At 33.8% G+C, this 19,169-nt stretch overlaps 1 protein-coding gene and 1 long non-coding RNA gene across 6 annotated transcripts; one reads left to right on the forward strand and one right to left on the reverse strand.

Annotated features, from left to right (window-relative positions):
• Nucleotides 1-244: 244 nt before the first annotated feature.
• On the forward strand, nt 245-11,554 carry LOC138322716 (uncharacterized). 5 transcript variants are annotated; one of them, XM_069266769.1, is made up of 4 exons: nt 245-396; nt 2,962-3,070; nt 7,658-7,913; nt 8,862-11,553. In XM_069266769.1, exons 3-4 carry the CDS (start codon nt 7,658-7,660, stop codon nt 9,992-9,994), a joined length of 1,389 nt encoding a protein of 462 aa, XP_069122870.1. In that variant the 5' UTR covers nt 245-396; nt 2,962-3,070; the 3' UTR covers nt 9,995-11,553. The 5 variants fall into 5 exon arrangements, with proteins under 5 accessions (XP_069122870.1, XP_069122869.1, XP_069122868.1 ...); XM_069266768.1 differs by lacking the exon at nt 245-396 and having other exon boundaries at nt 2,791-3,070; XM_069266767.1 differs by lacking the exons at nt 245-396; nt 2,962-3,070 and adding an exon at nt 3,541-3,881 and having other exon boundaries at nt 8,862-11,554.
• A 1,738-nt stretch (nt 11,555-13,292) lies between these two features.
• LOC138322717 (uncharacterized) lies at nt 13,293-17,689 on the reverse strand. The gene is made up of 3 exons (XR_011208461.1): nt 17,410-17,689; nt 15,279-15,367; nt 13,293-14,700 (listed from the first exon to the last, which is right to left on the reverse strand). It is a non-coding gene; the product is annotated as an uncharacterized lncRNA (long non-coding RNA).
• Between the last annotated feature and the right edge of the window lie 1,480 nt (nt 17,690-19,169).

The raw sequence follows: 19,169 nt of genomic DNA on the forward strand, positions 1-19,169 counted from the left end.
TACCTGGCGTCAATCTGATATTAACACTTCTCAAGCTCTAGCATTGACACGTGCAGGCAATCAAAGTGATGGAAGAAAATCGCCAAGAAATCGCCTGTATACTATGATATATATCCAGGCATCAGCTTTATGTATTAATTTGTTATAACCAAGAAAGATTGACAGTATTGTGATTGGGAATACCTTAGCGCATGCGTACAACATGCTTTAACTCGACCTAGTTAACAAAGCTATCATCACGTTTTACATTATCGTAAGGATCTTGTATAAGGTCCAGTAACTATGTTAATTCGTTTGGTGTAACTGAAAATAAGAAAATGTGATACCTATATTTTACTTCAATAGGATTTTATGTGAAAGAGGAAAAACTGATATTAAGGACGTTTAACAAAAAAGGTAACCTTTAATATTGTTTTCATGAAAGCGCTAGTACAGCATTCACCTTTAATTGATTTACATATTCCTTGAGGCAGCATGAAAAAAATGTGTTATACATACCGAGACTCGTCAGATATGATGGAAACTATGGAATTTTACATTTTAAAATAGCTTCGTTTTGAAATACATTTTCAAATGAGGTATTGGTTTACCTGTTTTGCCTATCATTATTCAAATGTCATCTATCATCAGTACTCGAGTAAATGACACCGACCTACGATAGACAAAGTCAATAACTAAATTTTAATAATGTTAATAATGTGTTAGGACGCAGAAGGATGACATTCTACAATAATATTCACCAATTTGTTAAATTAATATATATTTAGTTCAATATCACTTTAACAATATGTAGGAAATTATTTTCTTTTGAAGATGAGAAATAATCATTTAAGATTTGTAATATTGATGTTTTTTTATATATCCTGATTATTGTATTGTTCAAAGATGATTACATAATGTTTTTACATGGGCACACCATTTCACCCACACATATTCCCACAACAAGTTCATCTCTCACTTTATCATATGTCGCTGTACAATCTGATCGCCATAAGGATTCCCCGAAAACGGTAACGTTACACTATTTTGTTTCACTCCTTGTCAGTAATCATTATTTGTAATACGGCGGATCTTCTGAGACATACAAATGTATCTTTTTCTCCAATACATGTTTACATTTTTTGAAATAGGAGTCATACCAAAGTCGAAAGTGTCAATAGTTCAGTCATTTTGAATCAAAGACAGCCATTTGACGCAAATTGTGATTACACCGGAATATCTATATTTCACCATACACACAGCAAACGTAACCAATATTTTTCAAAATGGCTATGTGATAAAAATGAATATTGATTTCGCAAAATTGACCGACCCTATTTGTAATTAAGACATTAATAATACAGTGTCATGCAACCCATTTTATAAATGCTCTTCACAGTAAAAGTTCTGATAACTAACTTTTTCTAAACTAAAACATACCGATAGGCGGTTGATGTTTTGTCCGTTACGGAATTTGTTATTTTACCGCCTTTCTTATTAAAGATTCAAATTAATTTAACTACACTAAAATGTAAAATTAAAAAATGATAAAACCCCACAAAATCCATAGGCTTCACACTTAAATGATAATATTTTCATTATAAGGATCCTTGAAAAGATTTACAGCAAAAATGAACTTGATGTAGCTAAATATGTCGCATACGCGATCTAAAAGAAAATATTAAAACAAAAAGGTGAAAGGAGGGGCTTTGTAATGATTTGAAAAATAAAGATTTTTTATCTAGGTAGCCATGAAATTAAGATTTCAAAATTGGTCGCCCTTTTCCTCTCATGCAGTGGGTAGGGAGACACATTTCTAACATACTACCTTCAGTGAAGGTGTTGCTTGAAATAAGCTGTTAAAACCAGCTTCGATATTTTAAAAACCTGCTTTAAAAATGGTAAAACAGAGGATGCTTAGTAAACACACAATACCATTCATAATCTGTGACCTAATTTATTCACCTGACTCAGCCAACGTGATCCTAAAATGTAATAATGTCAAGATTCACATCTAGTACTTAAAATCAATCTCAAGCTTTCAAAGTTTTCACCAAAATTATTTAAGATTTTATTGCTAAAATAGAACAAATGCTAAACTAGGTCACACATTTTACATGAAAATTAAAACCCAAAGCCCAAAGTGATACCCCTCCTTTCACATCTTTATAAAGAGTACGAATGTGTGATTGTTCCTTAAGATTCGCGTATACAAATCTTTAAACTTTAACAATACAAGTATATTTTTGACATATTTTGAATAAAATATGCCAACTTGCTATAAATAGATTATCATTTATTAAAAATCTCAAAAACATCATTGACTGGTGTTGAAAAGATACTTCAACCGGACTGAAACTTCACCGTAAGTACCAACAACAGTAGACGGCTTAATCTATAATACTTATTTCACTATATACCAGTACACATGTTAAGACATTGTCGGGGATGGATATAACGACATTAATGTAGTTAATCCCTGGAATACAGGCGAGAATAATTCTAATAAGGAGTCCCATGCATATTGACATCTAGATAATGACTTAGAAGAAGGTAGACAGACAGACAACATAAGAGACTGTAAGAAATTAAGCATTATTTGATTTGTAATGCTGATTACCTTCCGTCTCTGGATTATGGGTTTGATTTATAATGATCATGCAGCCTACCGACTTGTTTCTGTACCGTTTATATATAGTAAGCAGGTTATTTTGTAGAAGTTTCGTTTTGTAGGCGTTGTATACAGGTTATTTTGTAGAAGTTTCGTTTTGTAGGCGTTGTATACAGATAGACAAAGTAATATGTGAAGACTAATATAAATACGAAATTTAGAAAACAAAAAATATGCGAATGCACATAAGAGACATGAGCGGGCGTTAAGCAGCAGACAACAGCTTATATAGCTAGCTCAGATTTGATTACGGATTTTCCAGACAGTGCTTTACCTGTACTAGTTTATGAATATGCATAACTAATTGCCAGGTGAATGCTGCTATAAACGTTCTGTTGCTGTCCTACGGTCGGGAGTGACCGTGAATCTCCACCAAACCCCTGTATAACCACAAAGATGTAACCGGATCGGTAGTCCAAGGTAAGTCAATTATAGGTTTGATGCAGTGAGTATTATCGTAAAATTAATCGTAATTGCCCATTTATCACGTGTTACGTGATGCAAATTACAGGTGCTCATTTGTTCGTTTTCCTGTGTAGAATCTTATGTTTCTATTCATTCAAGTTATTTGTACATTTTCTGAATTAGGACGGGTTCGCAATATGGGTAGTTAGATAAATACATTTAATTATGCATGTATATCTGCGTAGCATGATGCATATCGACTGACTGACTAGGAAGATTCGATACATATGTATACGCGTGACACTTTCTGTGAGGACATGTTGCATTACGTGTCAATTTGCATAGATTACATGCCGTATGATGAAGTTATCAAATTTTACCTTTGGCGAGCTATACATTTTTGCAACATTCAATTCTATGTTCACTGTAAATAAGGAATGTTATACCTGAGCAGGTATTTTATCATGTTATGGTTATACCCGGGGTAAACCCCATGGGTATAACCTAGTTTCTATTTTTAGTGACTGACGTTATCTGTGTTAGGTTGTGGATCATTTAACAATGGACGCCTGCCTATCGGGTAGAACCTTTAGTGCATATATGATAATGCACTATTAGTTGTTTTTGATTCAATTCTTTCATGAATTATTCTCACATCCTTGTATCCCTGGTAGTTTTGGTTGTAACATTCCAGCCCTATGTTAACTATTACTTACAATATAACGTCCGTTTTGATTTCTTTTACCCTGACTTTGTATTTACTATTCTTGGAGATATGTTTACGGCAGACGAAAGCACCGGAGCAGGTATGAGATAAAATGAGATGGTAACTATCCATTTTTACTCTCCATGGGAACATTGTTTAACTTTGTCAGGTGAAGATACAGTGTACTAAGCTGTATTAAGCTGACTTTCGTAAGAGATAAACTTAGATTGCTTTAGATCACAATGGCGGAAACCAGGAGGAAGAGAACACTCACCATTCCAAATTCATAATAAGATACTCTTTGTTTGTATATTCATCTTATATACTTTCAATGTGGCTGTTTTATGTCATTTCTTCTTGCATTTAACCATTAGTTGATTGTTAAAAAAGAACTGAAATGATAGTGTCTTCATAAAATAATTTCTTTGTAAAACCAGAAACATATAAATTGGAAACTCCTTTGTCTTTGATGACAGGCAGGGGGAGGACATTCGGTTTTTAGGTATTTGTCCTTGGTTAACCACAGTGTATTCTTTTAAAAATGACAAAGTTTGAAAATTATATCATGGTTTGATACAACCAATTGTCCCGATCAATGTGATTTAATATTACACTTTTGTTTTCTCGAAAATCAGACATTCAAAATCTGAAGTGTATTTTGATAAAAATTCTATGTTTTCTTTTCAAAATCATACTAAAACCATCTGAAAATTACTGAGCTTTTGTAACATACAAAGTTATTATCCTGTACTTAAAAATACATAGGTTCATCTGTCGATCACAGAAATGGCCAAGTTGCCAATCTCTCATTAATGTTTCTGGTAAAACTAATTATGAAATAAATATAACCGATTATGAAATGGTATAAACGATCATGAAAGGGACATAGCCGATCATAAATGAGTGTAGCACAGACATGTATATTTCCTATGTTAGTTCATTTAATATGATTATTTGGAGAAAGTCCCAGTAAAATTCATATGTCGCACGTCTCCAATGTCTTAATGAAAGATTCTGACCATAATTTATTTTAAACAAAAATAACAAAACGTGTTTTATGTTTTGCTTTAATATATCTACAATGTATATAACAACTTGAATTAATCTCATTTCCATCTATTTTATTATAATCTAAGCGTTATGTTCTTTGTATGAACATGTTTGGCAACATACAGAAACGAGCCTTGGTATAAAACGTCTGTGTCGACAATGTATTACATGAATTATTCAACATCATTCATAAACTGATGCTGTCACATATCAACACTACAAAATTAAAATGACGTCATTGTCATTTATTATAGTTTAATTAATGCAAAGTCAAGTTAAGCTCAAACGAATTGAATTTATTAACTATAAATTACACAATGTTAACTCTTATTCTGACTTTCATGGGTTATTTATTAGGCATATTCCATAGTATTAAGTACGGCTTTGGTTTATGACATGCGAGCTCACAGAGTTAGCGTTGGTTCATGTATGTATTGTAAACTTGACCGACAGACTAATGTAACCGAGTTTATACCAAAATGCAGCTGAACGTTCTACTGCTCCATTACAGATAATTAAAAACGAGTGACAATATCATATATTTTTAGTACATTTATATCTTCACTGTCTTTGCAGAAATTGAGAGTTCTAGGTTCTGAATCTTCATTCACTTTTAGAACAAAAATGTCAAAACTCTTCTACCCTTCGTAGAAGTGTAGGCTAATTACATATAATCAAGTGGAAAATGAGAAATCATAAAGAAATATTACGTAATAATGACACAGATAGTTTGCAATTTCAATTGTGAACTGACAAAGGAAATGTTAATTGATCACGGCAGTTTTGAACATTTCAATATGAGCACAAAACAAGTGATTATGTAAATTGTGCTGCATACAGAGAAGGTAGGGACCATTTTATAATGTATCATGCAAAGTGCCCATAGAAAATATTATTTTTACATATTGTGCATCAAGTGAGGTTCATGACGAGGTCAGTTGATGCTCATTTTCATAGTATGGATAATTGTAACTAATTTCAATTCACGAATATTTATTATCCTCGAAATCTACTATCAACTCAGCTATAATATGTTATGTGGAGGAGAAGTAACTTCACCTAACTTTTAAATCTTACGATAACCACCGATCCCTCCATTACATGTATATAATTATTTCTTCTTCGTTTTCATACTAAATCCGATTTTGTGCGAATACCCGACGTTATCATGACTTCACAATAGCATCGACGTTGCGTATTGATATTGAAAAATATCCCGTTGGAAAACAAAGAAATCGCACGTTCAAAAATATTTTTTTTATTCAAGTACACGTAGTATGAAAAAATAATCATAAGCATTGATATAAATATTTTCTTTTAATTTCATTGGGTTATGAAATGAAATTTGTTGAGATTCACACTCTTTGCAAAACATTCTTTCATAACCCGATGAAACTAATACTGATAATACAAGGTTTATTTAGAGAATATTTTATTTGCACGGCTCTAGTTGATATCTACAGAACTTTTCCCTTTTCCTCTTCATGTCTGTGTGATGAATATTTTACGATCGCATTTTGATTCCAATAAGCGTTTGACATAAGGGGACATAGTCACTAGAACAAATAAGGACGATATGCAGTATCTTCAGTGGGTATCTGTTCTTCGTTTGGACCTCATAACGAATGATATGCTACTCAGACATTAACTTTTACACATGGTTAGATATGAACCACCATTCACATTATAGTATGTAGGTCATGTTTTCTTTAACCTTCAAGAAACTAGTTCCGAATCAAAGCCAAGTGCCGAAATGTGAGACTCAAAATACATATAAAGCTGTTAATGTTTCAAATACACCATTGTTTAAAGCAAGAAATTAACTGAAAGTTATGTAGATATGATAGATTTCTGAAAACAAAATATGTGAATATAGCACTATAAATAGATAAAACTCATATATAACGACATGATAATAACAGATGAAATTTAATCCTACCCTCTCGACAAACAATCTACTCACGGCTAACTTCCAGCAGCCACCTTTTTCAGCCCTAATTTGTGGTCAGTAATGACTAAATCAGCCTTATTGAGGCCAAATATGACTTAATAACACCCATAATTTGTAACCAGATATGACATATATGTACTTTAACTATGATATGCAGCCTAGTGTCAATAGACACACCCTGTATACCCGTTATTTGTCCATATATTCTTCCTGGTCTAGCAGGTGGGATCTTATTGGAAGGTGAATGCATATCCGCTTCTTTCTTTTAAACTTTTTTAACGAACGATAAAGTGTCACGGGTACGGTGAGAGTGTGCCCAGACAAGCATAGACAGGTCAGTTGCATGTGGAAATATTCGGTTCATACTAACATGAAAGAGCACAATAGTCTATATCGATGGAGTTAAACTAAAATTGACTTGAAGTGCACATGGAATTGTATTCACATCAATTACAGATAAATTTCGTGTCAAAACCTTCTCAGGTCAAATTTATCTGATGTATTATACCTAAGTTGGGTAGAAATGTTGTGTATATTTCTCGACACGTGAGGATATGCCAGTGATTTGACGAGGTAACACAATATAGTTTATATTATTTTAAGTTAGCCCTAACATAGCGTATGCATCCAAGACTCTTTCTTAAATAAAATAAAAATCCACATGAAATGAAAAGTTTAGTCTGCATTGGATATACTATCGTTACGAATAAAATATAGCTGAGGCTGTTTAAAGATTCTCTTATCTAGATATCTAGATAAAACGGATATACTCGTAGTTGTTGCCAATTTTCTCGTTTGGTTCAACTTGCATACCAACAACCACAATTTGTTCATTATGTGAGGTTTACTTTGTCAAAAAATTACCTGGTTTCATATAACATATTTCTATTACCAGATGGATAGCTCAAGGGAGCAACTGAAGGTCATTGCCGATGGATTAGAAAAGGTATCCAATGAGCTTCAAGATCGTGACCCAGCATCAGCCAATAGGATACAGTCGCTGGTGATGCAATTGAAACATTTAGCATGTACAAGTGTCCCGCGTCCGGCAGACCTTCCCACCGCCAAGAGGAGGAGACAAACTACTAATTGTGAGGATAACTGTAGTGACGGCTCGCTATACGGACTTCCGGTCAAGCCGTGCAATAGAGGTCAGTGTGGTTCGCCGCTATATATAACCAAGGGTACTTAAAGCAAAAAATACAATTTAAAAAGTATACATTTGAAATTTAAAGAAAAAAGTAATGATTTTTTTAAAAATTGTTTCTGAGACATTCCACAGTTATGACAGTGTCGTATTCAATGAAGTGACAAAGTTTTTCTTTTTGTTCTGCTTATTTACGGTCACTCTATGTACATTTATATGTCATATCATAACCAAAGATATGTCGATTTACTTTCATATGGATATTGTGTACTATTTAGTCTGTAATGATATGGGTCATAAATCAGTAGGGCATTATAAAATGGTTGTGACATCAGCATTAGGCATGCCACCAGTTTTAAACCTTTCACTGTATCATAAAAATTCGTTGGTTTATTTTATTTAACAATACTACTTGAGACTTCAGATCATTTTTTTTAACTTGGTACGGCATATCAATTTTTAATCTGAAAGACGATAACTTTTTCGATAATGTGACCTAAAATTGCTCTTTATTTTCTTTATTTTAATCAGTTTTTAAAAAACGATAATGATTGTATCTTAACAAAAATCAGAACCATCCTTAAACAGAACAGTTTCGAATCTCCCAAAAATTGTATCTGGTTTTTCAGTTTTTGTTGTTAGAACTATTATTAGAAGTATTAGAATGTGGGATGAATTTAAACTATCCTAAATGACACTAAATAACCTTACGACTAATCCCATTATTGATTAAATGGAACAAATGGCCCATTAAAGATTTAGTTTAATTTTATGGGGCATCTTATTTCTTTCTATGATGAAATGAAATATTAAGATGCAATTCTATTTCTTAATTTTAAAAATGGCAAAAAGACCTAGTACGAAACTTAAATTATGATAATTGCATACCTTACTATGCTAAATAAATATATCATGTCCACTTTGATAATAATGCTATTGTTTTACCAACCAGAATCCCCATGTCATTGCGAAGAGACCTATCAGACAGTGTTGAGGGAAAACCACGTGTATTTGATGAACGACTTACAATTAGACAACACACGTATTCTCGACGACTTAGTGGAAGAAGAAGTCATTTGTACAGCAAATGCAGAATCACTTAGGCGGATCAGAAACAGGAGGGAAAAGACTAGAAAACTACTCACTCAATTGGCTGGATATGGCCCGAAAAAGTTCGCGAAATTCAAAAACGCGCTTCGCATATCTCATGTGCATCTTTTTGGGAAGCTTGAGAAGACTGAATGTCAAACAAAAGGTATTATTTATACCGAAGAGTGTTTAGCTTGTAAGATTGCCCGTGATGTGGACATCAATGACGTTGTAGATCACCTGTATATGTCAGGTGTAATCTATAAAGACGATCTCGAGAATGTTCTTCAGAGGAAAAGTCGACGAGAATCCTGGATTATTATTTTCAAATGCATCAAATCTATTAAAGATCGCGGTATTACTGTTTTACGTGAATGTTTAAAAGATGAATATCCACACATTGCAGAATGTCTGCGGACAGAAACTGATTACATCAAATGTTACTGCCGGAAAGCGATAGAGAAAAAGGAACAGGATCTTTTGTCCATTACAAGACAAGCATCCGGACCATACACAGCCATAGATAACCATTACATGTCGCTGCCCCATGACTTTGGTTTGCCTTTAGATCTAAGTGAACATACATATGAACAATGTGAAGACGAGTGTTTACAAACTGCAATATATGCGAATATCAATGACCTTTGTGCTGACATACACGAACCGCCTTATGAAAACTGTATGGTAAACAAAGGACATTTAGAACTGCATGATCAATGCCAAACGAAGGACAGTTCTTCTTTAGACAGTATGGGTGATGGACGCTACAAGCGTTGTCATTCGTGGGATAACGGTTTGTATTTTAAATGTACTGAGAACATTACCGGGGTGGAAGACCCGACCTACTTACATCCGTGTAGTGTCGACACTCTAGTCGTTCCTAACGACAGTCGTCATGACAATGAGTGTGGGTCACCAGGCAGTGACGACAGCTCAGAGAGTGCCATAGTCAGACGTGGAGCTTTTAGGCGTAAGTGTGGCCGGTTATCGAAGTAAAAAGGTTATCAAATACTCTAAACAGTTGTGGGTTTTGCGATTCGTCCTATAATATGAGTACATTGACATGTATCTTGTGGGCATTTGTGCGCCATTCCTATCTACGTTGACTTTATTTGTTACTGCCAAAGGACATATCTTGTCATGTATTTCTTGCCTTATATATTAGAATTATTTCTTTTCGTTGCGATGATGTCTCTGTACAGAATGGTTATTTTATTTGCATTTAATTATGAAATTCAAATAATTAGTATCCAAAACAGGACAATTATTTGAAATCTAATTTATTACATTTTTGAATAAATGTTCTGAATTCTGTAAATACTATGTATTTATATTTCACTTGTTTAAGATGGTATTTTTTGGGAAGGGAGCCAACTCGTGACTCTTGCAAAGCATTTAAAAGTTACTTATCTCTGCTGAATACGATGTTTTATTTTGAATTATGAATACATTATTGTACATTTTGTATTTATATTAAAAATAATAATTAATATTGACATCTAGGCCTTTTCTTGATAATTGACTGAATAAAAGCAAACTTTCTGTTTCTGTAGCAATTGAACTTTACAATTTTATGCACATGTATTTTTTATTTTTTGTGAAGATTTATAGTGTATTTGAGATTTACTTGAACTAATATATCTCTGGTGGTATTGAATCGTTTGTTTAATATGCATTTATTATATTTATCATGCACCTTTCATTGACATTTTTGCGAAAACATTGAAGTATTTGGTTTTTATTTTTTTTCAAAGTATTATGTAAATATGTGTAAAATGTATTTCAAATATATTTTTATAATATGAAAGCAGCTATTGCACAGTATCAGTGAAAGAAAAAAGTAAATGTCGTTTATCTTGTATAAGTGAGAATATAACGACATCTTTCTCTGTTTATTTTCACATTGGTATTTATAAGCATAGGGCATGACTACATGGACAGTATCACTTATCATCTTGTAGGACACAGCAGTACAGTAGACGCTGTGATAACATGTGTATATACTCACCTGTAATCTATAAACACATTTAGATAGACAGATGTTCTTCACAGGTAAAAACCCCAAAAGGAAGCATGCGTCACGAGCTATTTTAATATGCATTAAAATATTATGAACTCGACAAGTTTTTTTTAATTTCTTCTGGTAGACTTGGAAAACACCATACACAGTCCTTAAAAGAACATCTGTTTGCTTTGATATTTAATCTTTCTAAATATATCTCTAATAACAGAAAAAAAACAAAAAAATGTTGAAAATACAAAAAAGACCATTACTAAGTTTAAAATTTTGAGCCAGATAATTTGAATAAATCGGTAAACAGGAAAACGAGTCATCCCTCGCCCTAACTAACATATTCCTAACAATAAAAATAATTGGGTTATATTATAATTACATTTACCTCCCTTTCTGCGTAAACAACAAATATTTCAAATAAATACCATTCCAAATATCAAAACATGAAGAATTTATCCCTAAATAGACATAATTATCTCATGAGTTTCACTATGTGATATATATATTTGTATTGTTATTTGACACTTGGACGAAAACAAATGGAACATTTGGATTTTGATTTTATCTATTTAATTCATATATCTGTGTACACATCATCTTTAATACAGATATCTAAAGCATTAACTGTAAATTAGACTCGAATTCAATAGCATAACGACAAATTACAATATTCATTATTGATTGGTAAAACACGAAAAAATGTAGAACCAGGAAATCTCCAAGAGTAAGCATCCTCAAGAACAATTGTAATACATATTTAAAGCACAGGGCACTCAAATAAACTTAAAGATATTAGCAACACCACAATACAAATCTAGGTCACAGAGTAATTACCATACAAATCTAGGTCACATAGTCATTGCCATACACAAACTAGGTTACAGTCACCACATACAATCTAGGTCATAGAGTCACCACCATACAAATCTGGGTCACAGAGTCATTATCATACAAATCTAGGTCACAGAGTCATTGCCATATAAATCTAGGTTACAGTCACCACCATACAGATATAGGTCACAGAGTCACCACCATACAAATCTAGGTGAGAGTCATAACTATACAAATCTAGGTTACAGAGTCACCACCATACAAATCTAGGTCAAAGAGTCATTACCATACAAATTTAGGTCACAGAGTCAACACCATACAAACATAGGTCACAGAGTCACCACCAAACAAATATAGTTTACAGAGTCAACACCATATAAACCTAGGTTAAAGAGTCATTACCATACAAATCTAGGTCACAGAGTCACCGCCAAACAAATCTAGGTTAAACAGTCATTACCATACAGATATAGGTCACAAAGTCATCACCATACAAATCTAAGTTACAGAGTCATTTTCATACAAATCTATGGCACAGCGTCACTGCCATACAAATCTAGGTCACAGGGTCAGCACCATACAAATCTAAGTCAAATAGTCATCACCAAACATATCTAGGTTACAAAATCTCAACCATACAAATTTAGGTCACAGAGTCACCACCATATAAATCTACGTCAAAGTCATTACCATACAAATCTGGGTAACAGAGTCATCACCATACAAATCTAGGTCAAAGAGTCATTGCCATACAAATCTATGGCACAGCGTCACTGCCATACAAATCTAGTTCACAGGGTCAGCACCATCCAAATCTAAGTCAAATAGTCATTACCAAACAAATCTAGGTAACAGAGTCACCACCTTACAAATCTAGGTCAAAGAGTTATTTTTATACAAATCTATGGCGCAGAGTCACTGCCATACAAATCTAGGTCACAGGGTCAGCACCATCCAAATCTAAGTCAAATAGTAATTACCAAACAAATCTAGGTTGCAAAATCACCACCATACAAATCTAGGTCAAAGAGTCATTACCATACAAATTTATGTTATGTCACAGAGTAACCGTCATACAAATATAGATCAAAAAGTCATTACCATACAAATATAGGTCACAGAGTCACCACCATACAAATCTAGGTCAAAGAGTCATTACCATACAAATTTATGTCACAGAGCCACTACCATCATACAAACCTAGGTTACAAAGTCACCAACATACAGATTTAGGTCACGCCGTCATACAATTTAGGTAAGATATATCTCAAATAACGAACGGTAGGCTATGACCATCTCATTAAACTCACGATGTGTGTCACTGCATTCTTAATATTCAAGGCTTTTGTCGCGATTAAATGCGAAGTGAGTCTGATTAACCCTATATCCACATCTCTTCAAAAGGCACAATTGCATGCTGAACTATTGACATATTTAAAGCAACTCTGATTGATTAAAATTCTTTATTGACGGTCATTTTGAGAAGACTCAGGAACGTTACAGACAATATTTTGAGGACAAACAAGATATGCACGTCTCCGTCATTGTTCTTCGATTCTATACAATCAAAGTATCGTTATTCTAGCGAGGCATCGTTCATCTCAGCATCCATACAAGATATATGCTTAATTATGATCATAAGTAATATATCTACGAAAGCAAAAAAAAATAATTATGATTGACAACACTTATACTATGATAAACTTACTATACAAATATATTAGAACAACATGTTAAACGCATTTGAATAATACGGCACCAAAGCACATAAACATCTCTAGAATGTGCGGGGAACACCAAGTATGTACCAGAAACTGTATCTAAGAATGGTGAACCGATAACACATTACAGTCAACATTAATTGGGACAGAAGAAGACTTCTGCTATGACATCAGAGAAGGACGTAATCATGGCGATAATAATTTTCCAGTGTACTTTCAGCCATAATTCCCGATATTATTATCGTGATGTAACATACGATATGTTATCGGTATCGGAAGGTACACTGTCGGGTACTGTAGATAACACACTTTTACTGTGTATGTCACGATAACAGTATAGGTTTACTAAATATTTCACGACTAATGCTACAGAATACCACGACAAATTATTTAAGCACTGTTTAAGGACAACCTGTACACATTTCCGTCGAATGAATTTCGAGAGGTCTTCAAGTAGCGAATTAATCCAATAACCGTTAGTGTATTGTACTATCATGTAATCAAGCCAAAAATATTATTTTGTTCCGAAATAATGCAGCCAATTCCAACTCTTAGTTGACATTTCCGTCTATCGAGAAAATAATACGACGTCCTATATTGATGGCAAGGCCATCATTACCTCGTGGCATTACCTATATAATAATGATATTTACACGGTTGTCTGTGATGACTGTATGTAAGGTGATTTATAAAATGAATACGTTTCAACGTACGTGACGAAAAACACGTTAGTACGACTTAAATATAATGGCATACAAAAACAAGAATAGCAGTTGATCAAGATTTTCAACATTTAAACATAGCATTTAAAGCATTTTTTCTAGAATAAGGATGCAGTAACGGACACAAAAAGCAATGTCAATGATAAACAGGTCGTGCCACTACCAGCGGTGGTGGTTATGATGAAGGGTGTGGACGTAATTACGGTTTGATTAGAAGTAGATCCTGATGGTGCCATGCTTGTCATGTCTCCAGAAGATGAGGTTGATATGTTATTTCCGGTAGTGGAGGTCTGCGCAGCCGCAGTTGACGTTTGATTAGCTTGAGTTGGTTCAACTGTTGTTTGATTGGAGGACGTAGGTCCACTTTTCATGGTTGTTTGAACTGATGGCTGTGTTGTCGCAGCACTCACTGCGCTAAAACGGCAAGGATAAGCATTTATACAACTGATGATAGTTTGTAATTTTAAAAGGAGTTCAAAAGTAAGTGAGAGAGATAGTAGTTCAAATGTTTAAGTAAGGTGAAGAGGAATGATATGATTAGTTTGGAATTTTGTGGTAGTACATGTAAATTGGGCTATAAGGACTAATCTGAAAAGACTGTTTTATGATATGGAGATAAAATATAATATATATATATATGTACATTAATATTTTTAATGTTACGGAGATATAACAACACCTATTTAGGTACATTCATAATTTGAATGTTACGGGGATATAACATAAAAATTACTAGGCACATTAAGATATCTCCATAACATAAAAAATTCTATTCAAGTTAATCTTTAAATACATGCGCACAATGCCCATCTCAATTATTGAATTAATACCATTTAACCAAAAAAAGATAATTTAATGAGTTGAAATAAAACTGATATTCATTTTGTAAAAAAAAAAAGATTTATCGCCCATTAATATGCACACTTTATGAAGCACATACAAAACTAAAATTATAAACACAAATCCTGGAAATCTCAGGACCTTTAACTTACCATGTAAAGAAAACAAGTACTGCGAAAATGGTGAAAAGCTTAACAGAGGCCATTCTTAGTTATCTGTATGTCTGGGTAATGATGCCAATCTGAAATAGAGTCAACCAACTACCATACAATCTCAAACAGGAAGGATTACAAAAGAATTATAGTGTATTGAATAGAGTTACAAACGGGTAGATAGTGCCGGTGTTGTTCAGCACTATCATATCTTATCTATCGTAAATGTGTTATATTCTCTCTGCTTCAATTAGGACACTTCGTTTGCTACTATTGAGTAACTTGACGAATATGAACAATCTAAAATCTTGTTGATAAGCCACTTCCTTTTTAACGACGCCACACTCTATACTGATAACGTAGGGAGGTTTGTGACCATACCTGTGTTGCATTATAGGATGTGCAAACTGCGGAAGTAGAAATGGGATCAACATATTCATGTGTAAGACCTAATTATATTAAAGTGAATAGTCGGGCAAAGAAAACCAGTCTAAATGCGTTTATTGGCCTTCCAAAAGTTCTCACATATTAATACGACGGTCAAGTTATGCTTACGTTTCCTAGTTCAGACCATTGAAATAAAGAAAAGTTGAAAGCATTGAAAGCGAGGCTGCGTGGAAATGTAACCACGGACATAGTCAGCCGGGAGGACGTTTTAGGATTCCTATACTTTGAATTAATTTCTACGTACGCAGACAGATTTTGACGAGAAAGTTTATTTTTCTATTCCATAAGAAATTATACTGGATACATTCACACCATTTTTACCGACTTGAGCCATCCTTGCCCGACTGTTCACTTTAAATATGCATATGATGATATTTTCTATAAATGGTGTTGCAGCTAAATCATGGTCACGTGATGAACATGCCTTTGTTAAGTAAGATAAAGATTCCTTAACAAATGTTTTAACTAATTATGATGTCACGGGTTCCTGGTGCGAATCAGTCATTTAATAATGCTCTGGTAGGACGTGTGCTTGTAAGATGAGGTTGAGTGGCCTTAGTCTAGTGTTGTAGGAACGTCATGATGACATTGTTAGGCGTTTATTGTAAATAATCTATGACGTCATTGTTATGATGATAGTGTGTTTCACAAGGAATTGACGATGCTATGGTTAATGGAGATACCGCGATAAGATGCGCGTGTGTTAACTTGTCTACGAGTCTGAATAAAGATGCGTGTTCTATAGTGGATGACATGTATGCTGTATGTTAACTATGATGCTACGTGTGTGTGTGTGTGTGTGTGTGTGTGTGTGTGTGTGTGTGTGTGGTGAAACATATAATTAAAATCAAATTAAATGTCTTCTGTTATGAACAACGAAGTTTGTTATAAGAAAATATTTCATGGACACGTATGAATTGTGTTTACTTATTACGCTTTGACTACTTATTACCATTGTAGAATATCTGAAATTACATTGAATAAAAGTAATCTATACTGATGTTTAATATTTATATTTCTAAGAACTGAACTATTACAGATAAAGCAATGAGCTATCAAATGCCTTCAATATGAGTCACAGTCAAGGTGACTGCTGAATCAAGGTTAAGTCAAGTCGGTAATAACAATAACATGTTTCTCACAAAGTATGTGAAACTTTCAAATTCAATTACAAAGTAGTGGTGCGACGTCTTGTATGTCGCGGCTCACGCTAACTTAAAATTTTGTCCAGAAACTACTGAAATGCTTTTACGGTAGAGTGTTTAACAATTTTCAATGTTCACAATTTTGCCTGAAAAACAATCTTATCATCTCTACGGTAGTTATTTATTTGTTTAGCTTTCGTGACATTCGCTCGGACATGAGCATAGCGTACATATTGTACCTTTTTAATTTTATAGTTAAAATAACTTTTAACGGTGTTAGTTAAAAAGGTCACCAATGGCGTTGGATTTGTCAATATTTCATAAGGAATAGAGAACCATACATATTTTGCTTTCGTGATCATGTAACAGAATCAGCCTGACCAAATTGTCCCTTTAATAATGAAACTATTTTTTTTATTTTGTATCACGAGGCTTCAAAATGTTCCAAACCTGGTTTTCATGTCTCTTTGATGAATTGGCCAGGGTAATAATTACAGAAAATGTGTATGAACCTGTTAAATGAAAAGCATTGTACGTACCTGACACAATGTAACAGCCTCTCCACTTGTAAAATTGAGAATGTCACGAGATAAAGCTTTAGGTACGAGTTTATCAGGCTGGTCACTATGACGTTCGTATCACCACTCCAGTTACACCCATTTTACCTTTTGGGAAGATTTTTCACGTAGAAAACACCCCGTTGTGGCGGTAACACAAACATACTAAGGGAAATTCCTCAGTCTCTCGGCATTATACCTCGACACAGATGTCCTCCCGTGGATTGTTTCCCTCTTTCCTGCACAGTCATTGTTTTATCGACAATCAATCACGTGGTATGAACATCGGCGTATACTGATGTTTCTGGATTTTTTTTGTTACGAAAGAAAGCTTTTGAAAATAATATCATTTTATCTTAACAGCTTATTTACAAATATATTTTACGTCCCATCAACAGCCAAGATCAGTACCTATTCGATAATATTAATCAGTGGCCTTAACCTTGCTCTGGCAACAATGAATAATGTCCTATTCCTCCCACCATATGATGGTGTTATCCAACACTAACATTTAAAGCGTTAACACCGAGTGTTACCAACTGTGGAATAATCTCATAAATTCAAATAGTAGAGCTCGTGTCAATAGTAACTTTAAATACCTTCGTATAAAATATATCTTATAACTAACATCTCTTCATAGCATCTACATGTTTCATATCTTGCCGAGTGTTATAAGACCATGCATGGACGTATAAAGGGCCGATTATGATTGGTTTTTGGAAAACGCAACATTGAGCTTGTGTTCCAAGTGACAACCCTGAGACGATGATTAGTCCAAAATAGTTTATTTATTTAAACAGACATGAAGTTTGGTGAAAATATATGCAGATATAAAACTAACAGAGTATTGAAAACAATTTTTTTAAATGATAACAACTGACTAAGACCTTGACTATATACCAGTAAATTTAGAAATAAACAGTATTTGTTGAGCTCTATAATTAAGCCAGAAGTAGAACCTATAGCGAAGAAACATATAAGTACAGTACTAGACTTGTAGTGGAGTGTCTGATAGATACGCTATACACAAACATATAAGTACAGTACTAGACTTGTAGTGGAGTGTCTGATAGATACGCTATACACAAACATATAAGTACAGTACTAGACTTGTAGTGGAGTGTCTGATAGATACGCTATACACAAACATATAAGTACAGTACTAGACTTGTAGTGTCTGATAGATACGCTATGTATAAGTACAGTACTAGACTTGTAGTGGAGTGTCTGATAGATACGCTATACACAAACATATAAGTACAGTACTAGACTTGTAGTGGAGTGTCTGATAGATACGCTATACACAAACATATAAGTACAGTACTAGACTTGTAGTGGAGTGTCTGATAGATACGCTATACACAAACATATAAGTACAGTACTAGACTTGTAGTGGAGTGTCTGATAGATACGCTATACACAAACATATAAGTACAGTACTAGACTTGTAGTGGAGTGTCTGATAGATACGCTATACACAAACATATAAGTACAGTACTAGACTTGTAGTGGAGTGTCTGATAGATACGCTATACACAAACATATAAGTACAGTACTAGACTTGTAGTGGAGTGTCTGATAGATACGCTATACACAAACATATAAGTACAGTACTAGACTTGTAGTGAGTGTCTGATAGATACGCTATACACAAACATATAAGTACAGTACTAGACTTGTAGTGGAGTGTCTGATAGATACGCTATACACAAACATATAAGTACAGTACTAGACTTGTAGTG

Source organism: Argopecten irradians, chromosome 5, assembly GCF_041381155.1.
Source record: "Argopecten irradians isolate NY chromosome 5, Ai_NY, whole genome shotgun sequence".
NCBI classification, from domain to species: Eukaryota; Metazoa; Mollusca; class Bivalvia; order Pectinida; family Pectinidae; genus Argopecten; species Argopecten irradians.

Bases quoted from the DNA above. Each gene is read 5' to 3' on its own strand.
- LOC138322716 (XM_069266767.1), top strand. The intron at 7,914-8,861 runs GTCAGTGTGGTT...TTTACCAACCAG, and splicing joins GGTCAAGCCGTGCAATAGAG to AATCCCCATGTCATTGCGAA.